Source organism: Theropithecus gelada, chromosome 11 (genome assembly GCF_003255815.1).
Source record: "Theropithecus gelada isolate Dixy chromosome 11, Tgel_1.0, whole genome shotgun sequence".
Taxonomy (NCBI): Eukaryota; Metazoa; Chordata; class Mammalia; order Primates; family Cercopithecidae; genus Theropithecus; species Theropithecus gelada.
Genome location: NC_037679.1, coordinates 126,194,004 through 126,220,413, shown reverse-complemented (window position 1 = coordinate 126,220,413; position 26,410 = coordinate 126,194,004). Strand labels below are relative to the sequence as shown.

The 26,410-nt window shown below is 40.5% G+C and overlaps 1 protein-coding gene and 1 non-coding gene across 7 annotated transcripts in view; both read right to left on the bottom strand.

Moving 5' to 3' along the window:
- Positions 1–6,137: 6,137 nt before the first annotated feature.
- Positions 6,138–26,410, bottom strand: part of BICD1 (BICD cargo adaptor 1) — a 271,468-nt gene continuing 251,195 nt past the window's right edge. For 3 of the 6 annotated variants that reach the window (XR_003121813.1, XM_025402491.1, XM_025402492.1), the window contains 2 exons: positions 22,480–22,555; positions 6,138–12,235 (listed from right to left, as the gene is read on the bottom strand). Coding sequence is in view for 5 of the 6 variants with exons in the window: in XM_025402491.1 (XP_025258276.1) it covers positions 12,148–12,235; positions 22,480–22,555 (164 nt within the window). In the remaining variant the exon portion in view is untranslated. Of the gene's footprint in view, positions 12,236–22,479; positions 22,566–26,410 lie in introns of all 6 variants that reach the window. The other 3 variants (XM_025402493.1, XM_025402494.1, XM_025402496.1) reach the window with 3 other exon arrangements.
- Positions 15,574–15,675, bottom strand: LOC112635620. Its single transcript, XR_003121965.1, has one exon. It is a non-coding gene; the product is annotated as a U6 spliceosomal RNA (small nuclear RNA).

The window sequence follows — 26,410 nt, the reverse complement described above, 5'->3', positions numbered from 1 at the left end:
ATTTTTTTAATCCTCATTTTAAAAACGAGACCACTTAAGCTTGGAGAGGGTAAGAACCTTTCTAAAGTGACAGAGCTAGTAAGTGCCAGGGTTAGAATTTAAACACAATTTTATTTATTTATTTATTTATTTATTTATTTATTTATTTATTTATTTATTTATTTATTTATTTATTTATTTATTTATTTATTTAGAGACGGAGTCTCACTCTGTCGCCCAGGCTGGAGTGCAGTGGCGCAATCTCGGCTCACTACAAGCTCCGCCTCCGGAGGGTTCACGCCATTCTCCTGCCTCAGCCTCCCAAGTAGCTGGGACTACAAGCTCCTGCCCCAACGCTCGGCTAATTTTTTTGTATTTTTAGTAAAGACGGGGTTTCACCGTGTTAGTCAGGTTGGTCTCGATCTCCTAACCTCATGATCCGCCTGCCTCGGCCTCCCAAAGTGCTGGGATTACAGGCGTGAGCCACCGCGCCCGGCCGATTTTGTGCTTTTATTTCTGGCTTGTGAAATTTTTAAGAGCCCACATTTTCTTAATTTTTTTTCTTTGGATAAATCATTTATTTACGTGGTTGAAAACAATATATAAAAAAGGCATTCATACACTGGAAGAGTCTGGCTTCCACCCTTTTATCATACCCTTTGCTCTTTTACAGATAACCATTTTTATTGGTGTCCACTGTTACTTTATCCAAAACAAGAAAAACTTAATATATATTTTTATATTCTCCCCTTTTTACATATAGGGTGGTTTACTACACATAAGCACCCATATATTCTAAATCAATGAATTTCAATGAGGTAAATAATTTCTTTTTTGATTTATTTGGAATAAAGGTTGTCATGAATTACTGATTAATCTTGGGCGAATAGCTCTTTTCAGTTAGGCAAACCTTCCTGTGACATTTGACTGACGTTATTAATACTTTACAACTTCAAAGGACATCAAACTATAAAAGTAGCAGTAGGGTTCTTAAATTAGTTTTACTTTAATATACACTAATTAAAATGTCTACTGCTGCTTTTTTGAAGATTTAAAGATTTTTATAATCTTAGTATGACTTGATACACGTGTCAGGGTTTAGAAATTTTGAGTTGACATGTTATGGCTTCATTGGAATATGGAAGTATTGCAAGATTCAACTTTAGATCTCTTTGATATATTAGCATTAAATATTTTTCCCCAGGACATAAACACATTAATATTTTTCCTTCCAAGCACAGAAACTTAGAAATCTATTTTGTTACAAACAAAGCCCAGTTTCCTCTATATATATGTGTGTGTGTGTGTGTGTGTATATATATATGGATATACACACACACACACACACACACATATATATTTTTTTAATTTTTGAGATAGTGTCTTGCTCTGTCGCCCAGGCTGGAGCACAGTGGTGCAATCTCGGCTCACTGCAACCTCTGCTTCCCGGGTTCAAGCTGTTCTCCTGCCTCAACCTCCTGAATAGCTGGGATTACAGGCGTGCACCACCAAGTCTGGCTAATTTTTGTATTTTTAGTAGAGACGGGGTTTCACCATTTTAGTCAGGCTGGTCTCAAACTCCTGACCTCGTGATCCACCTGCTTTGGCCTCCCAAAGTGCTAGGATTACAGGCGTGATCCACAGTGCCTGGTCAACAAAGCCCAGTTTCTGAATAGCTACATTCAGTGTTGAGATCCTGAATCATTATTTCAGCATATTCTGGGGCAAGGCTGACTTCAAGGCCTGTGGATCCCTGCAGTCAAACAAGGCCCTGTGCTTAAAAGGACCCCATGCTTGACCTAATGCATTACTGTCACTGTCTTGAAATTCTTTCTATTTTTTGATCAAGGAGTCCTGCATTTTCATTTTGCACTGGGACTAGCAAATTATATAGACAAGCCCATCTTGGCATATGAAACATACGTCTATCCTACTTTTTACAGTCTTTCACCTGACTTTAGTAGTAACAGAAGCTAACTTACTGAATTATCTTTCTTTTATCCCCTACTGATATAGATAATAAGGAAAATGAGGGGCCGGGCGTGGTGGCTCACACCTGTATTCCGAGGTCAAGGAGGGTGGATCATCTGACGTCAGGAGTTCAGGACCAGGCTGGCCAACATGGTGAAACCCCATCTTTACTAAAAATACAAAAAATTGACCAGGCATGGTGGTAATCTCAGCTACTCCAGAGGCCGAGGTAGGAGAATCACTTGAACTTGGGAGGTGGAGGTTGCAGTGAGCTGAGATCGCCCCATTGTACTCCGGCCTGAGCAACAAAAGTGAAACTAAAAACTAACTGAATAAATAAATCTTAAAAAAAAGAAAAAAGAAAAAAAAAGGCTGGGCACAGTGGCTAACGCCTGTAATCCCAGCACTTCAGGAGGTCGAGGCGGGCAGATCACGAGGTCAGGAGATCAACAGCATCCTGGCTAACATGGTGAAACCCCATTTCTACTAAAAATACAAAAAAATTAGCCAGGTGTGGTGGTGGGCACCTGTAGTCCCAGCTACTGGGGAGGCTGAGGCAGGAGAATGGTGTGAACCCAGGAGGCGGAGCTTGCAGTGAACTGAGATCACGCCACTGCACTCCAGCCTAGGAAACAGTGCGAGACTCTGTCTCAAAAAAAAAAAAAAGAAAACAAGATATTCTTACTTTAACGTTTCTTTACTATTTAACAAGAAGCCAATATAGTTATGATTTATCTTTACGTTGCTTCCTACATTCAAATTATATTATAAATTGTTTACTTTTGACACTGGCAATATTTTTCCCAGAGATTTATCTTCCTTGACAGTTATTTTGTGGATTAATTATTCTGACGGTCTTCTAAAGCATTTAAGTGTAGTTGATTCATAGATTGTTTAAAAAACTCAATTGGGCATGGTGACTCATACCTGTGTAATCCCAGCACTTTGAGAGGCCGTGGCAGGAGCATCGCTTGAGTCTAGGGCTTTGAAACCAGACTGGGCAACATAGGAAGACCTCATCTTTACAAAACATAAAAAATTAGCCAGGCATGATGGTGTGCACCTGTGGTCCTAGCTACTTAGGAGGTTGCAGTGGGAGGATCACTTGAGCCTGTGAGGTCAGGGCTGCAGTGAACTGTGATCTCGCCAGTGCACTCCAGCCTGGGCAACACAGCAAGATCTTGTCACACACACACAAAAGAAGAACAACTCTTAGATTATTTCATCATACATACTTAGCCTCCTGTTACAGTGTTAGAGATCCAGTTTTTAGATTCACTAAGAAAGAATGATAGGAATAAGCATTCACTTAATTTAAAGGCCATTTCCCCCAATTAGTTGATATGTAGTGCCTGCTGTAATTATTTAAGTAGGTGACATTAGGTTCTGTAAACTCAATTCTGGATGTCTTATGAGAAAGCTAGATATAAAGAAAGCCAAGAAACTCACTTCTCAGGAACAATTACTCTAATTCAAAATTGACTGAGTTCCTACAAGGTACTAGTCAGCATGTGTACAACCAAAAACTAAGAAAATCCTTTCCTGGCTGGGCGATGTGGCTCATGCCTGTAATTACAACACTTTCAGAGTCTCAGGTGAGAGAATTACTTGAGCCCAGTAGCTCAAGACCAGCCTAGGCAACATAGTGGGACCTCATCTGTACAAAAAAAAAAATTAAACAATTAGCCAGGCATGGTGGTACATGCCTGTGATCCCAGCTACTTAGGAGGCTGAGGTGGCAGAATCGTTTGAGCCCAGGAGGTAGAGGCTGCAGTGAGCCAAGATCATGCCACTGCACTCCTGCCTGGGTGGCAGAGTGAGGCCATGTTTCAAAAGGAAGAAAAAAAAGAAAATTCGGCCGGGTGTGGTGGCTCACGCCTGTAATCCCAGCACTTTGGGAGGCCGAGGTGAGCAGATCATGAGATCGGGAGATCAAGACCATCCTGGCCAACATGATGATACCCCATCTCTACTAAAAATACAAAAATTAGCTGGGCATGGTAGTACGTGCCTGTAACCCCAGCTACTCAGGAGGCTGAGGCAGGAGAATAGCTTGAACCAGGGAGTCGGAGGTTGCAGTGAGCCGAGATCGTGCCACTGCGCTCCAGCCTGGGTGACAGAGCAAGACTCCCTCAAGTTCCCACCAATTCTGATCTCTTTCTCATCTCTTATGGGTTGCAGGAATCCTCCCAATGCCTTCACAATATAGGCTGCCCAAGTTGCCTGCAAAACACATAGATAAGAGGAGACTCTCTTGATGCATCCAGCTGTTTTTGCTTTTGAATGTGACAGACTATCAGCTTTATCATGTAAGAGAAAGTCAAGCATCAAATAGACTTATAGATCCAACCTCAGAGAAAAACAATAGTTCTTTTGGAAGAGAAAAAGGAGAGATTTGTAGAAAAGTTGACATTATTTCTAGTGCTATATTTATGTAGCAGGTGAGCAGACAACTTTAGCCAGGATGTTGGCTGCCCGTGTGGCATGAATTTGATTAGCTATAATGATTGCGTTAGATATTTTTATTTTTATTTTTATTTATTTATTTATTTTTAATTTTTATTTTTTTTTGAGACGGATTCTCGCTCTGTCGCCGAGGCTGAAGTGCAGTGGCCGGATCTCAGCTCATTGCAAGCTCCGCCTCCCGGGTTCACGCCATTCTCCTGCCTCAGCCTCCCGAGTAGCTGGGACTACAGACGCCCGCCACCTCGCCCGGCTAGTTTTTTTTGTATTTTTTAGTAGAGACGGGGTTTCACCGTGTTAGCCAGGATGGTGGGGTTTCACCGTGTTAGCCAGGATGGTCTCGATCTCCTGACCTCGTGATCCACCCGTCTCGGCCTCCCAAAGTGCTGGGATTACAGGCTTGAGCCACCGCGCCCGGCCTATAGCATCTTAACAAGGTTTGAGGGAGGCACATCTTGCCGATGAGTGTGAACACCCAGTCATCACATTGAGGAANTTTTTTTTTTTTTTTTTTTTTTTTAGGTGGAAAGTCTCGCTCTGTTGCCCAGGCTGGAGTGCAGTGGCGCGATCTCAGCTCATTGCAAGCTCCGCCTCCCGGGTTCACGCCATTCTCCTGCCTCAGCCTCCCGAGTAGCTGGGACTACAGGCGCCCGCCACCTCGCCCAGCTAGTTTTTTTGTATTTTTTAGTAGAGACGGGGTTTCACCGCGTTAGCCAGGATGGTCTCGATCTCCTGACCTTGTGATCCGCCCGTCTCGGCCTCCCAAAGTGCTGGGATTACAGGCCTGAGCCACCGCGTCCGGCCTGCGTTAGATATTTTAACTCACTAGAATGCCATATTCTATCTGGCTCTCTCCCTCCTCCACCCTTTAAATAAAATCAATCAAAGTGGATGGTTCCCAAAGCAGCTGATTTACTACAATATGTATTTGTAGGAGGAGCTAGTCAATTAACCTCCCTCAAAGTTTTGGAACTCTGCTGTTCCAAAAAGAACAAAGAGGAAAGAGAACAAAGACAAATTGTCTCCCAAAATAATGCATACAAACTTCATTCTTCTTTCATCAAAATAATGTTTCCTGTTTTAGAACAAGCATTTTCTTCATGTTGCTACATTTCTAATCGAATTCAGCCAAGTATATCCTCCTGCCAAAATAGCTTTCTAGAAAAGATTACAAGTAGAAGAGGTGATAACTGGAGGGAATTAGCAGAGTTGATGCACATTACTTATCAGGATGTATAGAATTGTTGTTAAGGCCGGGCGCGGTGGCTCACGCCTGTAATCCCAGCACTTTGGGAGGCCGAGACGGACGGATCACAAGGTCAGGAGATCGAGACCATCCTGGCTAACACAGTGAAACCCCGTCTCTACTAAAAAATACAAAAAATTAGTCGGGCATGGTAGCAGGCGCCTGTAGTCCCAGCTACTCGGGAGGCTGAGGCAGGAGAATGGTGTGAACCCGGGAGGCGGAGCTTGCAGTGAGTCGAGCTCTGGCCACTGCACTCCAGCCTGGGTGACAGAGCAAAGACTCCGTCTCAAAAAAAAAAAAAAAAAAAAAAAAAAGAATTGTTGTTAAAGCAAGGAATTTAATTTTTAGTTCAAATAAGTCCTCACTTTGAATGAACATGTAGATCATATCTGAATTCATATACTCTTATCCTTTTTGTAAGTATACATCAAAACGACATACAGAAAAACTGCTCAAATTGATAAAAAGGCAGCATTAATGAAATGAACAAAAAATAACCAGTTTATTTACTGGAAAAAGTTATGCATTACACCATATGCAGTTGGTAACATAAACCAAGATATAAGAATCGACATATTGGCTTCTGGTTATTTTCTTAGCACTGGAGTGCCTTTTCCAACCATTGAGTGCATGATCAGATTACACAAATACAAGCACATATGATGTGGATTCTCCCATGAGACATTATTCACTTAGGATTGTCTACCATAAAAAAAGTTAAAGTACAAGCAATAATAAATTCATAAGAATTTTTTGAATTTAAAACAAATGCATGTGTCTTTGAGAACATTTCTTTTGAAATTCATATTTTTAAAAATAACAACAAAAAAGTTTCTTAGATCAGTCTTTTAGTCACGTTTTCATATGGTATTTATCAGTAGGTGGAAACACTTCACATCATTTAACCCCAAAAGGCATAATAATAAAACTGCAATTAAATGTAGGAACAGTTGAATCATTACAACAATAATACAGTGTACAAATCAAGGTTGGCCACACAATACACATGTTAATACTGGAAAGAAATACAGCATCAGAATCATGGACGGTTCATCACGTAAGCATAATCATGCAAATAAAAACAGAGTAGATTATAAAAATGTCATGAGATTTTCAAATAATAAATTGTTTGACTCTCATAGTCAAACCATGGAGCTTAAACATTTCGTGGGAATAATGTTAAAATGATGTATTTCCTCTAAGACTGGCTGCATAAATCATACCTATGAACCCAATGGTTCATTCTATATCTCCATTATCTATCACTGAATAATTATTTTTAAATAAAATGATATTTCCCCTTACTTTATAGTTCTCTCATCTTTGTTTTAAAATGGTTTTTTAAAAAGAAAAACATATTTACACTAAGAAGCACCAGATTTACTTCTCGGTGTTTTCATTAGAGAAAATGATCGAATAATAATTCTGAAAGAAAAAAAGTAAAAAAAATGTTCTCAACGAGTGTTCTACAGCAATGAAATTCCAATCACAGGAATAATCTGGCTCAGCAGTTTATCCAGGCTTCAGTTTAAACAGGGCAAATTTTAAATAACTCGAGAAGTAAGGGATAAAAATACACCAAGGATTAGAGCCATGCATTTCAATATGGAAAGGAGACTAGATATAGATAACAATCTCCTTACACTCCTAATGGACAGATCACAGAGAAATGAGACTTCTATAGTGTTCATCTTATGAATATGGGAAAGCTTACATGATGTGAAATAATTCATGCAAACATTTTACATTGCATATTTCTATGCACTCTCGCCCTTACACTAAAGGCAGTTAATTGCTCTTCTTCTTCTTAAGTAGAATATTCTGGAAAATTCTCAGTTGGGGAACATACTAAATATCTCTTTCAATTACACTTTGAATAATACGGACGAAAGACATGTCTAGATGAAATCTTTCAGGTATTAACATAATAGGATCAGGTTACAAATGCAATACATTAGGGACTCTGGCAGTTAAGTTGGCATATAAATAAAGATGAACTTAATTTTAGACACAACTCATCCGAGGGCATTATTACAGACAATGGAAAAGGTCACTCGGGAGCTAGATTGATCTTGTAGTTCCATAGAAGTTGATTTTAAGATAAAAAAGTACTTGTCAGTATCAGCACTGATCATGCTATCTGTCATAACCTATCATAACTCCAGTTCAACAGCTTTTTGAAGAATTATGTTCCCTTTACTTGAAAACATATTCTTGTACATTTTTTGCAGCCTTAAATGTAAGGATTACTTAAAATCACTCTAGTTTATAAACAAACAAAAAAACTGGAGGGCAACCTTTTTAAAATTGTGAACTTTATCCTATAAGTTTCTTTCAAATGTAGTCCTACTTCCTACCTACCATATCAATGTATTTGTGGCAGCCTGAGGTTGAACCCACCACAGCTCCTTACTGGAAATCCATCAGCTTCCCCCGATGTCACTGAGGGACAGATTGTAACTTTTGACTGATTATGACAATTATACATTAAAATTGACACTCATCCCAGAAGAAAAGGTATTTCATTTCTTCCTTTTCATGTTTTGTGGTCTCCATTTGAGACATGTAGAGAACTTTAATTAATACAGAATATCAAGAAATTTCCATATTCTTAGGTTATTGGACCAATGTTTCATGCTTGTTTCAAACAGAAGGACTTCTCTGCACAAGGATATTTTCCAAAGCACGAAAAAGCAAATGTCGTAGACTGAAGATCCTTCTAAATAAAGACAAAATCTGAAATGCATTTGCCCCCACTGAGGGACTGCATACCTTCTATTTCTGAAGTATTCCTGAGGACATTGTTTTCTAGACTCCGACAATGGAAGTTTTTTAGTAAAAGTACTATATTCTGAACAATATTAAAGATACCATAGAATATAGCTGGAAGAAAAAATAATACCAACAATCCTTCTTTTTTTCCAACCAATATCTTGGAAAAATTAAGATTGCCATCCTATTTTCAAATACAAAATATTTTATGATTAACCAATAAAACTTTAACGTATCTTAAAACTTAAAAGAATCACAGGATTATGAGCTCCCAGAACTGAAATGCATTCTCCTATCTTGCCACTTAATACTTACTAGACCACCAATGATACTCGATTTTTAAAAAACAACTATTCCTTATGATTATCAATTTCCATGTTAATTTCCCAGTGTTAAAAATCTCTTTCCTAGAGTTACTATACATCCTTCACACTGAAGCCTTTTTCATTCTAGACTTAGTAACAATATCTTAGCTGATATCTATCATTTGTTAAATGTTCTTTTCTTGAAGACCACTATTGTACCTCCTCTTGGTTAGACTAAAGTATAATTTCTAAATAGGTCTTCTCTTATTTAACAGTTTTCCTTTTTCTCAAATTCTCCAAATTCCTTTTATTAGAATCCAGAATTGGATATATGAATGGAATCTAATGGATTATGTGTGGACGAGAAAGATCAAGCCAAGCTCCTTTATTTATGCCACTCAGCACTCAGGCCAAAGACAATTTATTGCTGCTTCTTATTTTTTGATTAAGGAAAATCCTCAGGAGAAAAGCATTTCTCCATACTATTCTTTTCAATATTGTAATTGTGCTTACTTTTTAAAAACTACCTGTTTACTTTGCCAACTACTTTTACTTAGTTAGCATTAATCTTTGCTCACTGTGTTTGCAATAATTAGCCAGTATTTTTTAGTGTATTTCTGCTGTTTATTTTTCCTCTCCAAGTATGTCTTCAATCAGTCTTAAAGAGGTTCATTCTTTTCGGTTCTCACTAGTTCTTCCACTTTTCAATTTCCTTTTGAATTCCTGATGTTATCTTTACAGATACTGATTTTTATCAACACTATACATATTGATTCATTTTAAATGCCTATAAATAAATAGAGATATGGCTCAGTTTAAACTATACTAAATGATGCCACAGTGTAAATACATGTTATTCTCTCTTACTTCTTAGGGACTATCACTTAATTTTGTGCTGAAAATGAGAAATGTATTTCCAAGTTTCTATAACTTCTTGGCAAAGATTCACTAAAATTATTATTTTCATAGAATTAGTATTTCAGAACAAGCCTTTCCCACTCTATGAAGATAAATAACTGAAATGAAACTAGTTTATAATAGACGTAATAATACACTTTGTATTGGAAGAAATACATGTTTTGTGTGTGACCCGGCTTTTCATGGAGTCCTAGATCCAGAGTTAGGGATAAAGAATGCAAATACAACATCGCCGACCAGCAGTACTGCCCCGTCCTCACACACAGACAGTACTTCCTGCTGAACTCCCAGTCCCCCAAACAAAACCGATGCAGTGATATAGGAACATGTTCTGAGGTACGTTTTAAAAAGGCATATATTTCCCTCAGGCACAAACAGTTTTTATTAAAAGTCAGCTTAGCAGCTATGCCACTTGTCAGGTCCAAATACATGGTGCTTGACAAAGGGGGAAAAATAAGAAAACAAAAAGTGAGGGCAGGGGTAAGCTTTCTTTCATTGAACTCTGATAAAATCCACAGTCACACCAATACTGGTACCAGACAGACACACCACCAGTGAAATGAAGACAATGTTTAGGAACAGCAAGGCCATGCAGGTAGAAAAGAGCGGAAGGTTAGGCTGCTATGGTTAGGACCTTCATGTCGAATCGTTTTGTTTCTGTTTCTGTTTCTGTACTTTAACCTGAATCCCTATTTTGGTGAAGAATTCAACTCTTTACTCCACGTTGCATAATAAATGACACTGTGGAAAATAGCACTCATATAAAGAACACAAAACGTCCTGGTTGCTTTGGTAATAGCGACCACTACTTAATAGGTGTATGACTGACAAAAGCTCCTGCAATGTGCTTTATGACTTACCATTTGGTCTCTGATGGACCACTCCATTTCTGTGCCACCCATGTCCGCTCAGTGAGCTGAGTGGCTCCTGGATCTCCTTTTTCAGTGCCCTACACTGGTAACTGTCCTTTGTGTTAACAGTGAGGGTCATTTTTGTTTTGAAGAGAAGTTACAGATGTCTTTACATGAAAAGGTAAACCCTTATGGTTTTAAATAAGTTAAGGCTACCTGACAAAGACAAGGAATCAGGGCTAGGAGCAATTGTGTGGGCAGCACTTGATGGTTAAGGAGCCCAAGAGTGTTAGACCTTTCAGCTCAGTTAGCTGTTTTCCTTGTTTGTCAGATTATGTGCAAAATAAATTTTGCTATGAAAATCCACTGCCTTAAATCAAGTCATAAAAGTTACCCAGCAGAATCTGTAAATTAACCAGGAACATGTATTATCTCAAGATAATAGAATGTTTGTAGGCACCTGAGTGTTTGTCAAAAGTAGACAATGAGCTAAGGTTTATTATCTATTGTTTTTTGGCAAGGAAGATTCGTTATGAAAAAACCTAACAACAACAAAACATACAATTTTAATCAAACTTTGAACACTCTCTGGGTAAATTAATTAATTAAAGGCTATCTTACATCTATGTATGTATATATTTTCCTATTTGTACTTGATACCTTTTATCAGGAAAGACTCAGTAGGACCCTGATTTTGGGAGAAGTAAAAAAAATCCTGTTCGTTAAATAAACACACCATTTTTTTCCCTTCAAGTTATTGAGCCTTCTTTAACGTTATCACACACATACACACATACAAAGGAGCAGCACCAGTACATCTACTCAACTGCGATGAAAAAATAAAATTAAAGATGCCATCAAAACTTGAATAAGTCAATAAATCATAACTTAGTCTCTTTCTTAGATTTACTTAGTAATGTCCAGTGAAGAACTCTAGTTAAAAATACAAAAACAAAACCCAGCAGTTAATAAGCTACTGATTAGAAAATAAGTGCATAAACAATACCAGCGTAGCAGCAAAATACAGTTATTGTTAACATTCTGATGCACCTCATTTATCATTTTGTGCAAGAAAAATGACCACAGTCTGGCCAATTCCAGATTTCAAACTAAATTCAAACTCATACTTAATTGAGCAAATTATGCTTATTTGAAAATAAATGAAGTAAATTCACTTCAGAGAAATTATTTTTATAGACATAAATCATGTGGCAAACAAAGTACAAAATAAATATCAATGACAAAAATATTGGAATCAACTTCCCTAGCTGAATTTGGAGTGTGAGGAAAGATATTACAATACATGTATTTTACATGTCTTAGGTCTCTCTTATGCTATCGAGGTAAAGCCAGCCATCTGAGACATGTTTCCTGTTTCTCTTTTCTTTTTTTTAAACTTAAATGAACTGTAGCCATTTGATGGCAGAAGTTTATCTGTGACTCAGAGAAACCACAAATGTTTTATCACATCAGGGTCTGTGCTTCGTGTTCTTCTCAACTTTCTCTCGTCTTCCAAAATGACGGACATTAATCCAATTGTACATCTAACAACTGAGAAGAAAACACCCGCTGAATCTTGGGCAGTATCCTGTGTGTGGCTACAAAACTTCCACCCCAGATGTTCGTCCACAGGAGATGAAGACTAGGGGTGAGGAGGCTTGGAGAGACAGTGGAGAGGGGCGCACTGGGAGCTGGAATGTGGCTGCTCCTCGGGGAGAGCTGTGTCAGGACTGGAAAGGAGAAACAAGCACGTCAGCAAGAAACACATTTCAAAGGGCCAGGCACAGTAGTAGGGGTTAGACAAGTTATTTTTGCATACATTTAAGAACATGAACAGAAATCTTGCACAGTAAATGGTTTCCATCTAAAGCATGCCAAGACAATGGTGGCTTTTCAAAACAAGGCATAAAAAAGAAAAATGAAATGTATTAAGGAAATGATATATGAAAGGCACTCTTTTTTTTTTCTCTTTTCTTGCCCCCAGCATTTTACAGAAGTTCTTTTCAATTTTTGCACAGTGTTGTTCTCCTAGGTCTCTGCGTTAGCTGTAAGATTTCATGAGATCAGTTCTTTTCAAACTTTAATATGCATTCAAATTACCTGGGGATCTCAGTATAAAGGGCAGATTTGGATTCATTAGGTGTGGGGTGGGACCTGAGATTCTGCATTTTTAATGAGCTCCCACTGATGCTGGTGGTACTGGTAGGTTGACAAGGCTTTGGAGTTTAGAGGATTCTGTAGTTATCTGGTAGATCCAGATTCACTAGGATAAAGAATTTGCCTGTGGAAGTCTAATTTGCTCTAAGGATTCCTGCTTGGGCTTGGAGGTATAAAAAATACAGAAGAGTTTTATATTTCACCTTTTTTTTTTTTTTTTTTTTTAAGATGAGTCTCGCTCTTTTACCCAGGCAGATCACTGCAGCCTCCACCTCCCGGGTTCAAGCGATTCTCCTGCCTCAGCCTCCCAAGCAGCTGGGATTTCAGGCACGCACCACCATGCCCGGCCAATTTTTGTATTTTTAGTAGCGACGGGGTTTTGCCATATTGGCCAGACTGGTCTCAAACTCCTGACCTCAGGTGATCCACCTGCCTCGGCCTCCCAAAGTGTTGGGATTATAGGCATGAGCCACTGAGTCCAGCCTAACATTTCACATTTGTTAAGTATATAGTAGCTTTCCAAATGACCGCCTATGATAGCCTCTAGTTTGAATGAACCCGTGCTCAGGCCTATCAGTGTCTGGATGAATAATCTTGAAGAATAAAGAAGCAAAATCATTTGAGTTTCCTAGTATAAAATGACAAAACACATTTGGGTTTGGGCCTTCTAAAATGTGATTAGTGGCCGGGCACAGTGGCTCACACCTGTAATCCCAGCACTTTGGGAGGCTGGGGCGGGTGGATCATGAGGTCAAGAGATCGAGACCATCCTGACCAACATGTTGAAACCCTGTCTCTACTAAAAATACAAAAAAAAATTAGCTGGTCATGGTGGTGTGTGCCTGCAGTCCCAGCTACTTGGGAGGCTGAGGCAGGAGAACTACTTGAATCCAGGAGGCAGAGATTGCAGTGAACCAAGATGGTGTCACTGCACTCCAGCAGCCTTGCGACAGGGCGAGACTCCCTCTCAAACAAACAAACAAACAAAAAAATGAGACTAGCAGTGGGGATATCACAACATGGGATTTTTTTTTTTTTAATTAGAAAAGATGAGTATTTTTCTAAAACTCTTATTTTCCCTTAAACTATGAAAGTCAGTACTATATAATTCGTTTCTGCCAGAAGTGATGTTTGAGAGAATGATTCAAGGCTCATTATTACTATTTAAGCATAGTTTTTTAAAGCTAATATTGTTGGAGTCATTAAAATTAGTATTAAACAAATAATTTTTATCTTTGGTATTGAAATTATCCTTTATATCTCTTACATTTTAATACAAAATCGCAATTATGTAAAATATCTGATTGGCTTGAGGTTATTCTTACTTCCCAAACTTTTTGAAGTGTTGTAAGTTTAGTTTAAAAGAAGATTTGCTGTTCTGAACTGGTTAAGACAAGCACTGATTGCCCGGCACGGTGGCTCACGCCTGTAATCCCAGCACTTTGGGAGGCCGAGATGGGCGGATCACGAGGTCAGGAGATCGAGACCATTCTGGCTAACATGGTGACACCCCGTCTCTACTAAAAATACAATAAAAATTAGCCGGGCTTAGTGGCGGGTGCCTGTAGTCCCAGCTAGTCGGGAGGCTGAGGCAGGAGAATGGCGTGAACCCAGGAGGCAGAGGTTGGCAGTGAGCTGAGATCGCGCCATCGCACTCCAGCCTGGGTGACAGAGCGAGACTCCGTCTCAACAACAACAACAACAACAACAAAAAAGACAAGCACTGATAAAAATTATTTTTCCTACCTATTTTTAAAATGTGATAAGTAAACATGGGAGAACTGGAGCTTCAACAAAAAGCCTAAGAAAATAGTACATAGTTTCATTTGTAAAATTTTTTGATAAAGTCTCACTCTGTCCCCCAGGCAGGAGTGTAGTGGCACGATCTCGGCTCACTGCAACCTTCCCGTCCTGGGTTCAAGCAATTCTTCTGCTTTAGCCTCCCGAGTAGCTGGGATTACAGGCGCCCACCACCGCGTCTGGCTAATTTTTTTTATGTTTTTAGTAGAGACGAGGTTTCACCATGTTGGCCAGGCTGGTCTCGAACTCCTGACTTCAAGTGATCTGCCCACGTCGGCCTCCCAAATTGCTGGGATTACACACGAGCCACCGTGCCTGGCCTCATTTATAAATGGGAAAATAAGGCCGGGCGCGGTGCCTCACGCCTGTAATCCCAGCACTTTGGGAGGCCCAGGCGGGCGGATCACGAGGTCAGGAGATAGAGACCATCCTGGCTAACATGGCGAAACCCCGTCTCTACTGAGAATGGCGTCAACCCAGGAGGCGGAGCTTGCAGTGAGCCGAGATTGCGCCAATGCATTCCAGCCTGAGGGTGACAGAGTGAGACTCTATCTCAAAAATAAAAAATTAATTAATTAATTAATTAATTAAGAAAATCTTAGGCCTGGCGCAGTGGCTCTCGCCTGTAATCCCAGCACTCTGGGAGGCCGGGGCAGGCGAATCACCTGAGGTTGGGAGTTCAAGACCAGCCTGACCAACATGGAGAAACCCTGTCTCCACTAAAAATACAAATAATAATAATAATAATAATAAGCCGGGCGTCGTGACACATGCCTGTAATCTCAGCTACTCCGGAGGCTGAGGCAGGAGAATCGCTTGAACCCGGGAGGTGGAGGTTGTGGTGAGCCAAGACCATGCCATTGCACTCCAGCCTGGTTAACAATAGCAAAACTCCGTCTCAAAAACAGAAAAGAAAATCTTTAAAAAAGAAAACAGAAAATAATGTATGGCAAGATTCATGCTTGACCCTCCAAACGGAGTTTGACGGCCTGGGAAACAGCAGGTTACAGGTCAGACTTTCCCACGGACCTAACAGTTTCTTTCTGTAAATATGCATGACTTAGAGCTAATTTCTTTTTTTTAAGTGTTTTATTTCTTCTTTTTACTTTATTTTAATATGGAACGCTTCACTAATTTGTGTCATCCTCGTGCAGGGGTCATGCTAATCTCTGTATCATTCCAATTTTACTATATATGCTGTGGAAGTCAGCACCAGAACTAATTTCTTTTTAGGGAATTAAACATATTATGCAATGTGATTTATGGCAAGTAACGCAGAATGGTCACATTACACAAGAAAGATATGGGGTTGGTTTTTATCTTTTCTTTTCTTTTGAGCAGAATCTCAGTTTGTCGCCCAGGCTGGAATGCAGTGGCGCGATCTCAGCTCACTACAACCTCTGCCTCCTGCGTTCAAGCAATTCTAGTGCCTCAGCCTCCTGAGTAGCTGGGATTACAGGCCTGTGCCACCACACCTGGCTAATTTTTGTATTTTTAGTAGAGACGGAGTTTCACCATGTTGCCCAGGCTGGTCTTGAACTCGAACCTCAAGTGATCAGCCTGCCTCAACTTCCCAAAGTGCTAGGTTTACAGGCATGAGCCACCATGTCCGCCCAAGAAAGATATGTTTTTGAAGACCTTGTGTAATCCAATACCCTTTTTTTTTTTTGAGACAGAGTCTCAATCTGTCGCCCGGCCTGGAGTGCAGTGGCGCGATCTGGGCTCACTGCAACCTCCACCTCCCAGGTTCAAGCGATTCTCCTGCCTCAGCCTCCTGAGTAGCTGGGACTACAGGCACATGCCACCACACCCGGCTAATTGTTTGTATTTTTTGTATTTTTTTTTAGTAGAGACAGGGTTTCACTGTGTTAGCCAGGATAGTCTCGAACTCCTGACCTTGGGATCCACCCGCCTTGGCCTCCCAAAGTGTTGGGATTACAGGCGTGAGCCACTGCGCCTGGCCTTGGTATTCTTTTTGATAAAGGAGGACAAATATTTCTGCTTGACCAGCTGAAGTGTGTAACAATAGCTTAAATATGGGTTACAACTCACTTTGCCTCACATCTTGACCTTACATCATTCGTGATGATTTAAACATTTTTTCACTCCTTTAGATAGATTTCTCATATAAAGTGAGTTATTATCTATAGTATTATATTTTTAATTTGGATAAAATGCTGCAATCCCATGGTGTATATTATGTGTAAATTAACCTGTAAAACACACGTTCTTGGCTTACAGGTTAAGATACTATTTCTTGGATATAAATATTTGATAAATTATAATCATTTAAGTCATAGAATGAATTCAGTTTCAGTTGTGATTGCTAAATATTTTCAAGAGTCCACTTGTTATTCAACATTTACCATTGATTTTACTTTACATAGGTAGATCACGTTGTAAACAGCAAGTTTAGGAAACTGTTACTAAGATATAAAATTGGATACCTCTTCAGGAAGTTTCTTTTTTTTTTCCCAAGTGGAAAACTACTTGATAGAAGGGAAGTGTTAAATACCAAACAACTCTATATATTTCAATATTATATCCAAGGCTATAAACCTTGGGCATTCCTTTCATATTATAATATCTATTATCTATAAACAGTTTTGATAATTTAGCTCTACAATGGAATCAGCCTGTACAAAGTTTACATGGAAATGTTCTACTTTTTTTCTTTTTTTGGAGACAGGGTCCTCTTCTGCCACCCAAGCTGGAACACAGTGGCACAATCTCGGCTCACTGCTGCCTGGAACTCCTAGGCTCAAACGATCCCCCAACCGCAGCCTCCTGACTAGCTGCGACTACAGATGCAGCCCACTATGCCTAATTTTTGTATTTTTTTTAAAGGACAGGGTTTCACCAAGTTGCCTAGGCTGGTCTGGAAATCCTGGGCTCCAGTGATCTTCCCACTTTGGCCTCCCACTGTGCTGGGACTACAGAGGTGAGTCACTGTGCCCAACTGAAAAGTTCTACATTATTAAATGCGAGAAAATGCTCTTTTATTAAAAAAATCATTCACCTTAAAAGCTGTTTGAATATATGTATAAACTGAGGGAAGTACAAAATAATTTTTTTTTTTTTTTAAGATAGAGTCTCACTCTGTCGCTCAAGTTGGAGTGCTTGGTTCACTGCAACCTCCGCCTCCCTGGTCCAAGTGATTCTCTTGCCTCAGCCTCCCAAGGAGCTGGGATTACAGTTGCCTGCCACCATGCCCAGCTAATTTATGTCTTTTTAGAAGAGATGGGGTTTCACAATGTTGGCAAGGCTGGTCTCAAACTCCTGACCTCAGGTGATCCGCCCACCTTGGCCTCCCAAAGTACTGGGATTACAGGCATAAGCCACCACACGCAGCACTGAAAATCATTTTTCAAAATGAGAAACAGAACACCTGATGTGAAATAACTCAACATTCTTAGCACATCTTCTATTTCCCATTAAACAAATATTCCTTTTCGTTTGAGGGAAAAGGAATCATGGTGGGTGATTTACATACTCTCACTTTGTTCCTCACAGTGTAACTGAAACAGATTTCTCCTCTGCAGTGCAGCCACCTGTGGTGGTAGGTAGGAGTCACTGGGCTCAGTTGTGTTCAGGATATGTGACCTTGAACAAGTCATTTTACCTTCCCAAACCTTGAATTCATCACATAAAAATGGGTGTAAGGCCAGGGGTGGTGGCTCATGCTTGTAACCCCAGTACTTTGGGAGGCTGAGGCGCGCAGATCACTGGAGGTCAGGAGTTCAAGAGCAGCCTGGCCAACATGGTGAAACCCTGTCTCTACTAAAAATACAAAAATCAGCTGGGTGTGGTGGCGCACACCTGAAATTCCAGCTACTTCGGTGGTTGAGGCAGGAGAATCGCTTGAACCCAGGAGGTGGAGGTTCCTGTGAGTCAAGGTCACGCCACTGCACTCCAGCCTGGGCAACAGAGGGAGACTCCGTCTCAAAACAAAAACAAAAACAAAAGCCAAAAAACTAAACCAAACAAAAACAACAAAAAAATGGGTGTAATAACTGGCTCACCCCTTACGGGAGGTTACATGCCTGGAATCCCAGCACTTTGGGAGGCTGAGGCGGGTGGATCATGAGGTCAGGAGATCGAGACCATCCTGGCTAACATGGTGAAACCCCATCTCTACTAAAAATACAAAAAAAATTAGCTGGGCATGGTGGGGGACGCCTGCAGTCCCAGCTACTCAGGAGGCTGAGGCAGGAGAATGGCGTGAACTCGGGAGGTGGAGCTTGCAGTGAGCCGAGATCGTGCCACTGCACTCCAGCCTGGGTGACAGAGCGAGACTCTGTCTCAAAAAAAAAAAAAAAAAGAACTGAAACCTTGTCTGGTTTATACTAAGAATTCGAATGTTGGCTATGGGTTAACTTTTCTGCCAAGAAGGAGTAAAAAGGGCAAAGAAATATTAACATTGACCCATTTAGTAGTGGGTATGGGTGGGAAGAGAGTCAGTCATCATCCCAGCAACTTTGAAAAGGAGCCTTTTCAGATCTATATGCATTTAATCATTTCTTTATGCAGACCACGATGGGGAACAGTAGAATTGCGCTCTAGATCAGGCTGTATTCATGCGAGTAGAAACTGGAAACATTTGAGAAGCTGGAAATATTTGCAATTCATTAAATTGCTTTTCTTTGAAGTAAATCATCCCTGTGGCAGTAGTAAGCAACCTAAATTCATTAATCTCAGAACAGATGGAACTAGACTACATAATTGTTTAGTCAAACTGGTTCTCAAAAAACAAGCAAGGTGGAAAAAAAAAAAAGTTAAAAAAATCTCCTGCTAGCCTTTCAATTTCCTACTTAATGGAAACACTTAAAGCAGTAGTCTTCTGAGGCAGGAGGATTGCTTGAGCCCAGGGTTCAAGTCCAGTTTGGGCAACCTAGTCAGACCCAATCTGAAACAAACAAGCAAACGAAACAGTAGCCTGCTCCATGCTTTCTTCAAGCAAATTAGAGAGGTTAAGAGATTGCAGATCTTTGTCTTGAGGAATGGGAAGATACTAAAAGAGTATTGATAACAGTTCCCGAGCAGACACTCCAAGCCAGGAGTGTGCCTCACTGAATTCCCCCAATAACTACTGTCACCTGAACTTTACAAATGAAGAAATGGAATCTTAGCCAGCAAAAGAAATTTTCCAAAATTAAACAACTAGTGGGTATTAGAGGTGGGATTTCAACCCAAGCAACATGATTCCAGAGCTCATTCACTCATTCGGGTATAATCAATATTCAGTGAACAGCTGTCATGTGCCCAGCACTGACCCAGGCCCTGGGTAAGGGCTGGGGGTGCTTGGTAGAGAATGGACTGTAGGTGAAGAGCCTATGTTCTTAACCGCGACACATGTAGAATCCCACTGAGACGAGTTTGAATATTTACATTCAGTTACTTACATAACTGAGATAAATCTATAATTATACTATCATTATTTCTTTTTTTTTTTTTTTCCTTTTTTGGGACAGAGTCTCGCTCTGTCACCAGGCTGGAGTGCAGTGGCACCATCTTGGTTCACTGCAACCTCCGCCTCCCGGGTTCAAGTGATTATTCTGCCTCAGCCTCCTGAATAGCTGCGACTATAGGCACACGCCACCATGCCCCGCTAAGTAGAGACAGGGTTTCACCATGTTAGCCAGGATGGTCTCGATCTCTTGACCTCGTGATCCGCCCACCTCGGCCTCCCAAAGTGCTGGGATTACAGGCGTGAGCCACCGCACCCGGCCGCGAAGAATCTTTCTTAAAGCCCTGTCGCTGAAGGTGGTGGGAACAATCGACTAAAAGACACCAATTGGAAACTGCTGGCTAGTAACCTATTTTATAATGTATTTTTCTTTTTATTTATTTATTTGTTTTTTGAGACAAGGTTTCGCTCTGTTACCGAGGCTGGAGCGCAGTGGTGCAATCACAGCTTGCTGCAGCCTTGACCTCACCAGCTCAAGCGATCCTCCCACCTCAGCTTCCTAAATAGCTGGGACTACAGGCATGTGCCATTACACCTGGCTGATTTTTAAAAAAATGTTTGTAGAGGTTGGGGGGGGGCGGTCTCCCTGTGTTGCCCAGACTGGTCTCGAAGTTCTGGGTTCAAGCCCTCCTCCCACCTCAGCCTCCCAAAGTGCTGGGATTACAGGTGTTAGCCACGACACCTGGCCAGTAATGTACCTTTCTGTGCTAACTCAACGTTCCACTGATAAAACTGGCTGCACAATCGGCTCTGAGACCATGTGACACTTGGGCTTCAGCTGCCACTGTGCTTCCACACTTGTGGCACCCCAGCTCCCCTGGCTCTGACCCCGACCATGTGTAGCCTGCTACTGACATCTACTCCTCAGACACACATGGAAAGTGTTTGGGCCTGCCCCTGCTCAAAAGAAGCCTTCCGCTGGTAGAAGGGCAACAGCTGTGATAAGGAGACAACACTGAGCAGATGATGAAAACCACAACCAGACTACTAAAGTCTGGCACCATCAGAGGCCAGGTGGCTGAAGATTCCAGGATGGAGGCGAGGTCCTGATGGAATGCTGAGATGCTATGTGGAGGTTCACCAGGATGGAGGGCAATTCATGACTGATTGGGAAAGCTTTCCTTTGGAATCGGAATTGTCAGCAAACTCTCCAGTTAGTGTTCAGGGACTGTGCAAACCTGCTTTTACAATTTTTCAAGTAATCTCACATAAAGTTCACTGTCACAGCAAATATTTTCTTTTGAATGCTGACTACAATGTTTTCCTCTACCTTTCAAATTTAGTTTTTACCAAGGCTACTGCGTGGACAGAGAACAGAAACACAGAAACACTGTTACACAGCTGTTTTGTCTGTCTGTCTATCTATCTATCGACAGGGTCTTGCTCTGTCGCCCAGACTGGAGTGCAGTGATGTGATTTTACTCACTGTAACTGCAAATCCATGAACTCAAGCAATCCTCCTGCCTCAGCCTCCCAAAAGTGCTGAGATTACAGGCGTGAGGCACTGCACCCAGCCTTTGTATCTAATCCTTTGTATTCTTCCTATCTTCCTGTTTGTTGGCCTGAGATACATATCTTTTTAATTTTTTAATTTTTTTTTTTTTTTTAGATGGACTCTCTCTTTGTCATCTAGGTTGGAGTGCAGTGGCACCATCTTAGCTCACTGCAACCTCCACCTCCCGGGTCCAAGTGATTCTCTTGTCTCAGCCTCCTGAGTAGCTGGGATTGCAGGCATGTGCCACCACGTCTGGCTAATTTTTGTATTTTTAGTAGAGACGGGGTTTCACCATGTTGCCCAGGCTGGTCTCAGACTCCTGACCTCAGGTAATTCCTCTGCCTTAGCCTTCCGAAGTGCTGGGATTACAGGTGTGAGTCATCACGCCTGGCCTATTTAAACATTTTATTTTACTGTGGTTTTTGTTTTGTTTTGTTTTTTAGCGACAGGATCTTACTCACCAGGCAGGTGTGCAGTGGTGTGATCATAGCTCGCTGCAGCCTTGAACTCCCAGGCTCAAGCGATTGATCCTCCTACCTCAGCCTCCTGAGTAGTGGGGATTTTATTTTTTTAAATTGACAAATAATAATTGTACATATTCATGGAGTATAGAGTGATGTTTTAATACATATAATGTATAGGAATCAAAGCAAGTCAATTAGTATATTGGTGTCCCTTGGATTCCATAGGAAAATAAATATATTTTAAAGACAAAAGAAAATGAAAAGTAGGACAAACATCATAACAATTCCAGCTTTTATTTTTTGGAAAGGAATGAAACAGTGGACTAACCCAAGTATTTACACAGACAAAGGGGCTGAACGCAGCCTGTAGACTACCAGCTGGCAGCCAGCAAAATAAACCCCAGCTCTCTTGTATTCCCATTGGGAACACAGGGACTGCAGGTGTCCAATGTGTGTCTATGTAACCCACACTTGAAATAAAATATAGCAAAACATAAAGATGCCTAGGCAGTTCAGGTGTTGGAAAGTGGAGCTGGGGTCTATGGATCTGACATGCAGCTGGGTGGGAAGGGAAAGGACATCTGAATTTACCTGACAGTCGGGCAGTCTTGCCTCCCGGCTAGTTGTGAGCACTGTGGCGGTACGGAGGCAGCAGGCTGCTGACAATCTACAAGAAACTGATAAATTAGACATGTATACAAAGAGATGACAGAGCAAGGTGTTAGTAACAGTGACTAAAGCAGCTGCCTGAGAGATTTAGTGAGGAATGTGCATTCACACAGAAACATCCTGATTCAGCTTTTTTTTTTTTTTTTCCTTGAATGATGCCAATAGAAAAGACAGGTTTTTTTTTTTTCTTAAATACAGTACTAAAAAATTAGTGACACAGCATTAGTAGCGAGATTTCTCAAGTACATTAGGACATATGTGGTCATTTATCTTTGGTATTTTGTTATATCTAAAAATAAAGGGTCTATTAATATAATGAAAGATCTTCCAGTTCTAAACTTGAATGTGGTGGTGGTTAATTGCTTAGCACTTAGATCTGTTACTCCAAAATGGAACGTATTCAGATAACTGACTTTACTGTCAGGACACATGGACATATTGTCAGTCCCATAGGTAACTTGAGAAAAGTGTGCAATATAATCTTTTCTATAATTAGTAGAATCTTAATTGAACAAGGAAATCATCTTTACAGTTTTCTGAAAATTGATTTTATATATTGAAAGTAGAATTGTTAGCAGAAATCTTAGAATGTCTATTACATAGTAAATTGTTAGTGACTTGGACTAGAGCACTAACCTGAATAAGAACTCCACTTTATTTTGTTTTTATCATTTTAAAGTCACACAATATAACACACTAGGTTAACAAAGTGCTAGCTAGTAAAAATCAAGCTTTAGCTGGGTTAATCATCTACTCCAAGAAAGCAGTGCCTGGTGTTCTAAAAAAAATCAAAGAGCAGTCTGTTTACTGGTACTAGGTGACTATATTAGAATCATGCAAGAAGCTGGTTAGAAATGCATATACATCATATTTCTTTTGCAAACAAGATTAGAATTAAACTTAAAAATTCTTAAATAATTGAAGCATTTCCTCTTGCCCACTGCTTAGACTATGCATTTGCTTAGCAAATCCCTTTCCTTATATGTGTTTGTTTGTTTATTTGAGACAGAGTTTTGCTCTTGTTGCCCAGGCTGGAGTGCAATGGCTTAATCTTAGCTCACTGCAACCTCCGCCTCCTGGGTTCAGGCGATTCTCCTGCCTCAGCCTCCACAGGAGCAGGGATTACAGGCATGTGCCACCACGCCTGGCTAATTTTATATTTTTAGTAGAGATGGGGTTTCACCATATTGGTCAGGCTGGTCTCGAACTCCTGACCTCAGGTAATCCACCTGCCTCGGCCTCCCAAAGTGCCGGGATTACAGGCGCGAGCCCCTGCGCCCAGCCTCCTTATATGTTATGTAAATAATATTTAATCCACATTATCACAAATTCTGGATTTACAGCCTTAACGAGGCTCTACTGATTTTTACATTTAAAGTCTTCTGTTTAAATATCACCTGTTTTAAAGCTAATATATTCTATTATAAAAAAGCCTGCCTATATAGTTATATAATTCCAGAATTTAAAATTCAAAAAAACTGCTGATGCTTTTCCAGAAATACACTAAAACTGTTTGTGATGCAAAGCAGAATACAATATAAGGCAGGCTTGATTTTTGTTCACTCAAGAAAACATTACTGAAGGGACCCTTTTATATGGTGGGCTTTGTTGCCATCTTACTAATTAGCACATCTTAACAGGAACAAGGAGATCTGATTTTTGTTTAGTAGCTGGTGTTCAGATGATCATATGCAGTAAAAGTCTTTCAAATGTAACAAATCTGTTTTCTCAGATTGAGAAAATTCCTTTTTTAACTCTATTATCCCATTTTGCAGCATTGATTAGCTCCAGATTCCCTTTTGTAGAAACTCAGAGTCTTAAGGAATGCATTCTTTTGTCTTTTTTAAAATCTTTGCTCCTTTTGTCTTTTCCAACAGCTTTCCTGCCTATCTGAGTGGTAATTTAGGAATGTCTTAGACTAATTTGACAACTATTTTGATAAGGCCACCAGACAGGCAGTTTTTAAGTTAACCAGGTGTGCGCTGCCCTCTGATGGTGTATTTGGGTAAATGCAAGGGATGTAAAAACCACTCTGGATTCCTATGTCTTACATTGCTAGGGAAGTATAATGAAACTCTTCCAAAGCAGAGTAGTGGCCTCTGTGGAATAGCGATCCTTAGAATTAGAGTAACTAGAGTATTCAAATGGCTTACATCTTTTAAAAATATCTCATATTTGACTATTTTTGCCAATACAGTCACAGATTATTATTCATTCAAAATATAATTTATGATAAAATTCAGAAAGCAGGTGATCAGAATCACAGTGTACTCCCTTAATGAAATGCTAGAGAGGTGGTAGACATTCTTCATATTTGTAGTGAATATTACTTTTTCCTTCGTTAGAAGTAACATCATCTCTGGCTAATATTTATTTTTTATTTTATTTTAGTTTTGAGACAAGAGTTTCGCTCTTGTTGCCCAGGCTGGAGTGCAATAGTGCAATCTCGGCTCACTGCAATCTCCACCTCCTGGGTTCATGCAATTCTCCTGCCTCAGCCTCCCGAGTAGCTGGGATTACAAGCATGCACCACCATGCCCAGCTAATTTTTCGTGTTTTTAGTAGAGATGGGGTCTCACCACGTTAGCCAGGCTGGTCTCTAACTCCTGACCTGAGGTGATCCACCCGCCTTGGCCTCCCAGAGTGCTGGGATTACAGCTGTGAGCCACTGCACTCGGCCTATTTATTTAGTTTTTGAGACAGGATGTCATGCTGTTGCCTAGGTGGCTATCATAGCTCACTTCAGCATCCAATACCTGGGCTCAAGTGATCCTCCTGCCTCAGCCTCTTGAGTGGCTGGGACTACAGGCACACACCACCACACCCTGCTAATTTTTAAAATTTTTGTAGAGATAGGGTCACGCTATTTTACCTAGGCTGATCTTGAACTCCTGGCCTCAAGCAGTCTTCCTGCCTCGGCCTCCCAAAATGTGGGGATTGCAGGTGTGAGCCACTGCTCCTAGCCAAGCTAATTATTATGATTTTGCATTTATTATTTATAAGCACTTAGCTACATGTTATCCTTAAAGAATAAAAAACAAATTTCATAGATAAAATGGTGATAGATTTAAAAAATTAAACTAAAATGTAGCTACATTGCTCTGACTCAATTGTCTTCTAAATCCCTGTTCTCAGGTCTACAGCCCTCCATTGTGTCAATTGTAGCCTGGCTGAGTCACGGATGTGTCTTAGCATGTACTTTGTAAAATGAAGGAGGTAGGTTGGGAGGCTGAGGAAGTCCCTTGTAGCTCTGAGATGCTGCTGGCTCTCAGTGATCTCCCCTGCTCCATCTAGGATCTATTCTGCTAGGCTCATTCTTGAAGGAACTAGGCCACTCTTGAAGGAACTTGTTGCTTTGGGAGGCATAAAAGATGACAGCTATGTGCATTAAGGAGCAGCAGGCATTGTAGAACCCACAAAGCCATTGCTGTTTGGCCACCAGGGTTTGTCTAAACCAGTCAACAGTCAAGTTACTAAACTTCTATTTTTGTGTCAGAAACTGTGTTAGGCAGCAGGGGGAAAAAGGTGAACAGAGAAAATGTGGTCTCTGCTTCATGGAGGAAGATAAGCATATTAAATAAGCAACTACAATGAAGTGTCATGATGGTGATGGTGATGATGATGGTGATGGTGATGATGACAGCATCTAGTACTTATTTATTGCTTACGATGTGTCAGGCACTGTATAGGCACTTAATATACATTCTCGTCTATAACCCTGTTTTATTAATCTCACTTTACGTATAAGGAAAGGGGAACTTAGGTTAAGTAACTTGACAAACTCTACTAGGAGGTAGAGGTACAATTTGAATCCAGGACTGTATGGTCCAAGGGCCGAGTTGAACTTGCAGAG